The 11,094-nt window shown below is 35.2% G+C and overlaps 1 protein-coding gene across 1 annotated transcript; it reads left to right on the top strand.

Annotated features, from left to right (window-relative positions):
* The first annotated feature begins 3,384 nt into the window (after positions 1–3,384).
* Positions 3,385–10,302, top strand: LOC131161321 (auxin efflux carrier component 6). Its single transcript, XM_058117007.1, has 6 exons — positions 3,385–4,483; positions 6,370–6,586; positions 7,157–7,242; positions 7,834–7,991; positions 8,136–8,212; positions 9,356–10,302. The coding sequence occupies exons 1-6, from the start codon at positions 3,424–3,426 to the stop codon at positions 9,420–9,422; spliced, it is 1,665 nt and encodes a 554-aa protein (XP_057972990.1). The 5' UTR covers positions 3,385–3,423; the 3' UTR covers positions 9,423–10,302.
* Positions 10,303–11,094: the final 792 nt, after the last annotated feature.

The raw sequence follows: 11,094 nt of genomic DNA, 5'->3' as shown, positions 1-11,094 counted from the left end.
AAAAAATCACCCCACATTGGTGTTTTTATTTTTTGCTAATTTAATTTGTAATCCATTCCAAACTAGTCAAACGACACATAATTCGTGTATGCACATAACCCCTAGAATTCTTTTACTTAAATCCTACTCCCTTCACATTCCAATTTGCATCGAAAGACCAATGAGCCTGGACTTCAAGTCGACTTTGCAGGTTGAAGCAAATTCATCAGTACATGCTTACCTGAATGCTACAACATAACTGTCTGCATAGACAAGCTAGCTAGGATTAATACACGGTCCTTAGCCTTGCGTAGCTCTCATCGATCCCCCTCCTTAAGGATGGACTTCTTGTCCATCTGGGTGCATGGGAAACACATCTCTGCATTTCCGTCTCATGCACCCACACCACCATCCATGCATCCATGCAGATAGGCACGTATGAAACTCTCTCTCTCTCTCTCTCTCTCTCTCTCTCGTCGATCCCCCTCCTTAAGGATGGACTTCTTGTCCATCTGGGTGCATGTGAAACACATCTCTGCATTTCCGTCCCATGCACCCACACCACCATCCATGCATCCATGCAGATAGGCACGTATGAAACTCTCTCTCTCTCTCTCTCTCTCTCTCTCTCTGTGGGCAAGAAATCTCTCCATTCCTGGCTAGGCATATGTTGCTTTGAATCTAAATGCATGCAGTGTCGGCTTTTGGGATGAAGAGCGTGGCAAAGCAAGTAGAATTGTTGTTACCCATTGGAAAACAGAAGAACCGAAGAGAGGGATTGAAGAAGTTATTCCCAATTCATGTTTTCTAAAATTGTTGGCTAAAAGTGGCATTAGGAGGTAATTAGGGCTTGTAGACAATGAGGTCCAACACAAATTTTACCAAACAGTTAAGTGCAGTGTGTGTAAGGCCTATACATTCACCCATATTTTGTGGTGTTTTGCTGGCCTATATATATTTAATAATTATTATTATTGCTGGCCTCTTGCTAGCTGAACTATGGACTACAAATTCTTTCAATGGAGAAACTATATATATACACACCGTTCTCTGATTTGACCAAGTCATTGATATCTATATTAGCCAAACAATTAGTAACCTTATGAATAAAGAAAAACGTTGAAACGATTTCAAGAAACTTTCATGTTAGAGGCTGCTTCAAAGTCTAACTAAGGAGAGTGCATGGAAAGAGGTATATGATGGGAAATGAGAAAACCTTCACCTTGTATTTGGTGTGTTGGGAATTAAGAACAAATTCCCAAAACCTGTGAGAAATAAAATAGAGAAAGAATACACGTCAAAGAAAAATCAATCACAAGTACAAGACAATATTTACGTGGTTCAGCAATTTTGCCTACGCTTACGGAGTTGCAGGAATTTCAATATTATCAGGAAGAAAACACAGAAAGTGCAGCGATACAATGCTCTCCCTCTCGCTCTCTCGCAAGTACAACCACAAACCCTAATCACCCAAAAGCAATCCTTTTACATGTTGCGCATAGGGTTCCGTTCCGAATGGACCCAAAAGCAATCCTTACGGCTCAAACCTTTGGTCCATGGACTAAGTCTTAGGATAGAAATCTCTCATTAAATAAAGATCGGGTCATCCTCCAAATTTAACACAACTACGCTCCGCAAAAACCCAACATGGTGAGACTTTGGATTTGGAGGTATATTAGATTTGGATAAGATGATGTATAAAAATTATATTGAAATTGTCTAAATCTATCTAAATCTAAATTTAAGGTTCGAAATTCATGCTCCCAAAAATTGCTTCATATTAGTCATGTCTGATTATGATCTTAAAAGGATGACAAGAATACATAACGACTGTCAATCTTATAAGTATAGGATTTGAGAATTCACTAATTTGTTGTTATTTGACATGTTAGTGCATTGATGAAATGAAATGAGGAGTTAAATATTGTTTTGAATTTCATATAGTGTGATTCAGCATATGATCTGGATCCATTGAAAATCTAAATTTTATGGAATACAACAAACCCATGATACTCAAGACGTGCAAGGAGACCCATGCCAGATTGTACATTGCAATAGCCATCACAAACACATTGTTATCTTGTCTGGGTGTTTGATTGGTTGCTCATGGCCTAGTAAATTTTGTAAGGAACTATTCGTGAACATCAATAAAACTATTAATAGGATGTGACTAGAGATCCAATTAGATGCAGCAATGCTTAGAAGGGTGCAATAGAACATGAGAAAAACTACTTGCAATAATTTAAATACATCAAATTTGAAATCACTTTATATTAAAATACACATGGATTCACACAAATAAAAAGTGTATATGTTTTTAATTATAAATTTTTATCAATTTAATAAGTCTAAACATAATATAATTAAGGTCATGTGTGATCGATACCCTCAAATACATATTTCTCGCATCACCTTTTTTTTTTTTTTTTTTAACTAAAGGAGAGCGGCACCTCCAATTATTTATTGATATACCCTCACTTTTGGCGGAGGAATAAAGTGATTACATGACAAGTATTAAGAGAAAATAGATAAAAAAGATATTAAAAGTCTCCCAAAAACAATATTAACAACCAATCAAAACAGGACTTTAATTCAAACAAAGATAAATAAGAAACAAAACTAAGTAAACCTAGCAAAAATAAAAATAATAAAATAAACTAAAATCAGAAAATATAAACCAACCAAATAAAAATCTAGAGGATGAACTACTGACGAAGAGAAGTGAGACTCAACTTATCCATCCAAAAGATACATTTCAGAAAACGTGTTAAAAGATGTTATTTTTTGTAAATAACATTATTTCTCTTTTCTCATTCCCTAACTAGAAAACCAGTCGTACTATTGTCTTCTCTATATTTCTCACATCACCTAATCTCAACTTCTCATTAAAAAATTAAGGAGGACGTACCCCCCATGGAGCTGAGGAATTATGGCAAACAAACCCTAATGCTCCAATGAATGATGCACGAAGCACAATATTGTCCAATTAAAATCATACTATCATGAAAAAATCTTTCTGCATTTCCCCATATGCATGCATGCTTTCATCCATAAAAAGCTAAATTAGTTAACCATTCCCATCATATTTATATGCAAAAGCTGATCGATCACCACGTCTTTAATTAACCATTGATGCAGAAGATCAACATCGAGATGGAGGATCTCTCAAATTCACCACGCAAAAAAGAAAACAGAAAACCCAAGATATTAAAAGTGAAAAAATGATTAAGCTAGCTAGCTAGCTCACCAACCGCAATTCCCGCTATTAACAGTGCATGTCCCCTCCAAGTGCATGTTCTAAAAAAAAAAATCAACAATTCCCCCAAGGGCAACATTGTCCACAAATTATACATAACTCCTATTCTCCTATATATACAAAACCACCCCCCCCCCCCCCCCAAATACAGAGAGAGAGAGAGAGAGAGAGAGAGAGAGAGGTTGAAGATGATAAGCGCAGAAGATTTTTACAAGGTGATGTGCGCGATGGTACCGCTGTACTTTGCGATGATAGTGGCATACGGGTCGGTGAAGTGGTGGAAGATATTTACGCCAGAGCAGTGCTCCGGCATAAACAGGTTCGTTGCCGTTTTCGCAGTTCCGGTGCTCTCATTCCACTTTATCGCCCAGAACAACCCTTACCAGATGGACACCAAGTTCATCCTCGCCGACACTGTCTCCAAGCTCGTCGTCCTCCTCCTCCTCTCCCTCTCCGCCGCCTTCGTCGGCCTCCCGCTCGACTGGCTCATCACCCTCTTCTCACTCGCTACTCTCCCCAACACCCTCGTCATGGGAATCCCACTCCTCAGCGCCATGTACGGCGACTTCACCCAGAGCCTCATGGTGCAACTCGTCGTCCTCCAATGCATCATCTGGTACACTCTTCTTCTTTTTCTGTTCGAGTACAGAGCCGCCACGATACTAATCCGGAACCAGTTTCCGGGACCCACCGCCGCCGCCTCCATCTCCAAATTCGAGATCGACGGCGACGTCATTTCACTGGACGGGCGCGACCCGCTGTGCACCGACTCGGAGGTCGACGGCGCCGGCCGCATCCGCGTCCGCATCCGACGGTCCACGTCAACCGCCCCTGACTTGGCGTTCTCGACGTCCATGGGGATCACTCCCCGCGCCTCGAACCTCTCCGGCGCCGATATTTTCTCCGTCAACACGCCGGCGCAGCCGCACGAGTTCAGCCACGGGAACGGCGACGTTGAGTTTGGGTATCGAACGATGATGAGCCCTCAGTTGTCCGGGTACGCGTCGTCGGACGCGTACTCGCTGCAGCCAACGCCGCGGCCGTCGAACTTCAACGAGGTGGACGCGACGACGGCAACAACAACGGCGGTGAACACGCCGATTGGGGTGAGGTCGCCGGTGGGGGGGAAGGTTTTCCTGCAGCAGTCGCCTACTTTTTCTGGGATGAAAATAGCGTGGGAGTCGCCGGCGAAGCTTCAGGCAACTAATGGCGGGGATGAGAGACAACGGTACTGCAAGGATGTTGGAGGTATGCACTTTGGTCTTTGTTTTCTTTTATTTTCAAGTACAAATTTGAAAATAAAAAATTAAAAAAAAAAATGGCTAGAATAGATTAGCTAAATATTTGTGATTCCATGTTTTATTTTTAAATTTTAAAATAATTTTAAAATTGCCATATTGTTTTAAAATTTTTTTAATATATATATATATATATATATATACAGAAATTTTTTAAAATATATATTTATTATTTTTGAAATCTAAACACAATAAATTACTCTAAATAAGTCTTAAGATTTTTAGTAAAATTATTTAGAATGTTTACATAAATATGTCCGTAGTTCTTGCTTATCTTGAATGGCAAATCTTGAGTTTAAAATATGTAGTTTATTAATTTAAAGTATGCATGTTTTTAAATAAAATAAAACTAAACTTATGAAAAATTTTATTATTTGATTTAATAAAAAGATGTGAACATAATCATAATATACAATTTAGATGGTGTACCTAGTCTCACAATTTAATTAATGCATGTCATAGAAAATATTTCAATTATTTGATTGTAAAATTTTGTTTAGCTCTCAAATTTAAAACTCAAAATGAACGAGAAGAAATTTCAAAAAAGTAATGAATTATTTCTAATTAGAGATCTTGTTACGCCATATAGCTAGGCATCATTAAAGATCAATAAAAAAAAGAAAAAAACAATGAGAAAGACCATGAACAAGCTTTTCAAATGGATAAAAGCTTAAACCGAAGAAAAATGAAATAAAAATGGGGAAAAAAATTACCATCCATAGAATAAAATCAAAGAATTAATAGGCTTTTTGAGCACATAAAAGCTTAAATTGAAGAAAAATGAAAGAAAAGGGGGGAAAAAAAGAAATGCCAGAGTAATTTTAATTAATTTAATTACCATCCATAGAATAAAATCAAACCGTCATTTTACCCTCAACCCTCTCAAAAATAAATTAATAAATAAACAAAAAAACACCATAAAATGAATTCCGTACTAACTTTCAAGATTTGCACTATTGGTCTATTTGAAAAATTCGATTAAGTTGCCGTGATTGACTCTCGATATGCTTGATGACCACTAATTAATGATAATTAATGAAATAAAGAATTTTTTGGTACTTAATAATAAATTAGAATAAAACGAAATATGTCTCTATGATTTTACATATTTGCTAAATAAGATGTAATAATAGAGATATTTTCTGATCACGTATGATTGTTTGTACTTTTGCAGTCTATGTTCCTAATCTGTCTCATTTGTTTTTCTTTTACTTGAAAAATAAATTATGATGTCTCAATGCAATGTTGTTTTGGTGTGCCAGACCATAAATAGACTTGAACGTCCATCTCAATCAAGTCAAACTAAATAAGTAAATTAGTTTCTCATATGATGTACCAAAGCATATATAATAAAACATTATTAGTCTTCATGCTCCACCCCTCGGGGGCTAGCTGCAAGGTTTACGATATTTAGAAGTTTTGGATTTGATTTCACAGAAAGGTCAATTCTTGATTCATCATAATGGAGTTGTGGTGTGGATCGATCACGTCCTCTTTCTCAATTTTGTACTGTCTAAAAAGGTTCAAAAGATTTGTCTAGATTGAAATTTTGGATAATTAAAAAAAAAAAAAATACTGATCCCAATATACCATGCAAATCGAATTAAAGATTGATCTAATTTGTTACTTGATAAGTCAATTTAATTTTAAAATTGTTGGGGCAAGAAGCATCATGTGACACTTTCTATTTAACTTTTCTTTAGCAGACATTTTCAAATTGATTTTCTTAAAGTATACAACCTTTTCTTTTTCTTTTTCCTTTTTTTTTGGGGGGGGGGGGGGGGGCGGATGGAGGAAAGTGTACAAAGTAATTAATATTTTATGTACGTGGGGCAGAGAAAGAGCCGAGCTTTAGAGACACGTCAAAGTATCCGCCGGCGGCGGCGGAGGAAGAAGCAGAAATGAAGGGGAGTGGGGCGGCGGGGAATCAGGCGATGCCGCATGCGGCGGTGCTCCTGAGATTGATACTCGTCGTGGTTGGCCGGAAGCTTGCCCGCAATCCCAATACTTACTCCAGCGTCTTTGGCCTTCTATGGTCTCTAGTCTCCTTCAAGTAAGTAATTTTAATATATATATATATATATATATATATATATATATATATAATATTTAATTACTCAATATTAATAATAAAATGCTTTATGAATTTCAATTTATATATTATTTTGTCTCAGCGTCTTCAATTTTTACCATTTTATCTAAGAATTATATTTTTTAATATCTACTTTCATTCATCATTTTTCCTTTAATATATTTTTTTTTAAAAAAAATCTATTACATGTTATTGTTTATTAACAATGTTCGCGATGTATAAATGCATAAATAATTTTACGGGGAAAATAAAATTTAAAATTTGTGAAATATCTGTCTCATTTTTCATAAAATATTACACATGCTAAATTAGCATGTAGATAATTTTGGAGGGAATGAAAGAGTGTGCAATTAACACAATTTGTTATTTGTTAATAAAATGAATTTTATTAGTTGGGTTTATAATATAAAGTATTTACTTAATTAATTGTGGTCGGTGGCATTCTAAATTTCATGTAAAAACTATTATTTGGTTTACAAGAGTTGAGCCTACAATTATTCATTAACAAAATCATTTTAATGGTGTGTGCAGATGGAATGTTGGGATGCCAAGTTTGATAAAATACTCAATAAAGATAATTTCAGATGCAGGTCTTGGGATGGCCATGTTCAGTTTAGGTATATTATATTATTTTACGTCGTATTTGCTTTTATAAATACATAGTAGAATTCAAAAAAAAATTAACCTTCATGAAACTTTAATCTCGAGAGTTGTATATATAGATATATATATTGGAAAGACACGTACAAAACGCTAGTAGGCCCATGAGGCTACCATTCGGGTATGACCTCACCCATATCCTACTTGCTCTGTACGTGTCTTTCCTTATGAAAAATTCAAAAAGATAAAATATTAATCATTAAAAAAATAAACAAGAACATTAATTTTTTTAGAGTAAAATGCTAATCAAAATTGAAGGGCATTTTGATTAATAGTAATCTCTTAAGGGCAGCTTATATAATAAACTCAAAACTCTCTTGATTAAATGATTAGGATTATATCTTTGAGACTTTTTTTGAGATACCGATTTTTTAATTATTTGAGATAACACCTTAGAATTTAAATGGAAAAAGGTAAAGGGATGAATCCATCATCTTAATAGATTAGTGATTGTTCAAGCGGTTTGGAACACTCATATATATATATATATATATATATATATATATATATATATATAATATGTGAATTAATTAATAATGTGGGCGCAGGTCTGTTTATGGCACTTCAGCCAAGAATAATTGCATGTGGGACGAAAAGGGCAACAATGGGGATGGTGATACGTTTCATCAGCGGACCTGCCCTAATGTCAGCTGCATCTGTAGCCGTTGGATTGAGGGGCGAACGTCTACGTACGGCTATCGTACAGGTACGTACATGCATGCATGCATGTATATATTTATATATATATATATATATATATATATACACCTAGAAAAAAAATCGATGCAAATTTAAATTAACTCTTAATTAATTAATTAATTTGATATGGGTCTCATTCAATTAATCTCAGGCAGCTCTTCCGCAAGGAATTGTACCATTTGTGTTTGCAAGGGAATATGGGCTGCATCCCGACATTCTAAGCACTGGGTAAGCCTAATTGATTAAATCACATCTGATTTTTGCAATTAATTAGGGATCACTAGCTAATAAATATTAGTGATTCAATGGACTCTCTCTCTCTCTCTCTCTCTCTCTCTCTCTCTCTCTCTCTCGTTATCGCAATTAAATATGAGCATTCCACACTCACGTATCTTAATAGTATTTAAATGTATTTGTCGAGTCAATACTAGTTATTCCCTGTGTTGTTTAGGAAGTAAGTATAACATTTTTATATACCAACATTTTATATACATATATATATATATATATATATATAAATGTTAGCTGCATGCTTATACTATTTTTTTTTCTATTGAGTTGCATTAGACTTGGTGCAAGTAGATATTTGTTTTATATATATATATATATAGAGAGAGAGAGAGAGAGAGAGAGAGGATATGATCTAGAATCAAATATACACAAATATTGACAAATGCATTTCGACTGATATTGACTTCATACAGCACTTGGTCCCACGCATATATCATATCAAAATATCACATTAAATCCATTTGTCGAGTTAATTATCTTTTTGCTATATATATATATATATATATATATATATATATATATATATATATCTATCTGTGTGTGTCCACCTTTATATGTGTATATATTAATATATAAAAATATATATTATTTTTATATCACAAATCACAATTATTATTATTATTATTTTGGTGGCTGGAGCCTGGAAGGACAATAAGCGGAAGAAAAACTTAGCGGCAGGTAGATAAAAAGCTACTTTTAGCTAGCCTACCTCACGCAATATAATGAAAGGTGCTTTTCAGTGTTGCTTTAGGCAAAACAGCATGTCCAAGTAAGTTGTGGTGGAGATATATTTGCATGATTTGTGATTGATCCACAACTCATTGTTCTTTTGATTTTTACATGTTTAGTGGGTTTGACGGAAATAAAGCTCCACTTCATTTTACAAGCCATCATGCACATATGCTGACACGAGAGAGAGAGAGAGAGAGAGAGAGAGAGAGAGAGGATAGAGAGAGAGAGAGAGAGAGAGAGAGAGAGAGAGAGTGTGTGTCTTGTGTTTACTTAGATTTGCTTCCTTTGAAATGAGATTCGCACTAGGTCATGCATGGACTAAACATTCTCTCTCTTTTGGTTTTGCAGGGTTATTTTTGGGATGCTAGTTTCCTTGCCCGTAACTCTCCTCTATTACATTTTCCTAGGCCTATGAATGAATATCAAGAAGAGAAAAGGATTAGATGATAAGAAAAACTTATATCATGAAGTATCGTAGAACTGTATCAAGTAAACAATTTGATCTTTCACAATCATACAATGTTACAATTTTAACGAAGATGACACCATATCTCGTGATACCTAAGTTTTTTCTTGAACCATTATCAACCTTCTCCATTATGGGTATTGTGAGGCCGACAAAGGAATGAAAACAAAAACGAAAAACAAAAGCAAAGAAAAGCACTTTTTTTAATAAAGCAAGCAAGCAGGCAGGCATGTGGAGCAGCGTAGGTGCATGATATGTCCCCAAAACCTCCTTCATGCCAACCATCCATGTCTGGTGTTGGTCCCAATGCGATGAGCATAGCCAACACATACGAATTGTATTTGAGTCATATATGTATTCTATCTTTATAATGCTTTTGAGCGAGATCAATGGTCCACTTTTTTTCTAATGGCGGTGACGGATGAAGCATGCATGCATGGATTCTGATGCAGACAAGATTATTGACTGCCCATGGCATATGGACTCACGTGGTGATCAATGGTTTCAAAGCCAGAAAGCTAGAATGGATTGTTGCAGCTACCAAAGCAGAGTACATGAGCATTAGGGTTTTAGGTAGTAGGGAGGGTAGGTAGATAGAGTAGCTTTGAGGAATTGAAGGGTTACTGTCCTAGTACAATATAGGTTAGTGGTGGCCGAAAGAAACAATAAAAATTGTGATCATGACTTATGATAAGGGTAGGAGCCTTGTATTTTCTCTTCTTTTCTATTATTATTATTATTTTTTTTCTGATTGATGGGCGTGTAAAAAGCTGTGCAAACCAATATGTTTGACCCAAGAAAAAAAGAAAAAGGCAAAGTCATTTCATTACTTTTGTTTCTGTCGTGGTTGGTATTTAATTTTTTTGAAATGAAGACTGCACACTGGGCCTTCACTGCATTATTAGTTTTTCATTTTCAAGGAATTTAATATAATTTTTATATACACATATTATAATGTACAACAATGGTAAGCAAATTAATCCGGCAAGGAAGAAAAAAGAAATGACATAAAAAAGGCTGCATTATACAAAATATAATTTTTTGATTTGGGATGAACTACAAGACTCGCGTATCTACCAAAAGTATAAAATTAATTTTATGACATGAACAACACATGCATATATACATGAAAATTACACATTGATACTCCTCAATTACTTAAAACTTTTGGGTCAATTTGATTCTCGTTCATACGTATAAGCACGTGTTAAAAGTTCCTAATTTATCAAATAATAAGAGCGACTTATGACTTTGATAACCCCAAAGTCATGTGTTCGATTTCTTCTTGAAATATTACACCGGTGAATTACCAGAAGTGCGTCGATGGGTGGATGACTTTCACCTCCCAAGTTTGATGTCGTACTACAGTATCCAAAGTGGTGTGATAGTGACTAGAGTCCCCAAGTTATTAAAAAAAAATAATATATATTTTTTATCATTGATAAGAAGCTTACTAATGAATAAAGTTTTGTAAGATTAAACTTTCAATGATTTATAAATTTTATATGGGATAATTGCAAGTCTTAGATTGTATGCCCGAGAAGTCTCAAAATTCTACAGTGTGACTAGTTTCGTGCATCAAGGAATCCATGCATGTGATCTCGTGAATGTTATGTCATGC

Source organism: Malania oleifera, chromosome 8 (genome assembly GCF_029873635.1).
Source record: "Malania oleifera isolate guangnan ecotype guangnan chromosome 8, ASM2987363v1, whole genome shotgun sequence".
NCBI classification, from domain to species: Eukaryota; Viridiplantae; Streptophyta; class Magnoliopsida; order Santalales; family Ximeniaceae; genus Malania; species Malania oleifera.
This window is presented reverse-complemented; position numbering and strand designations above follow the sequence as displayed.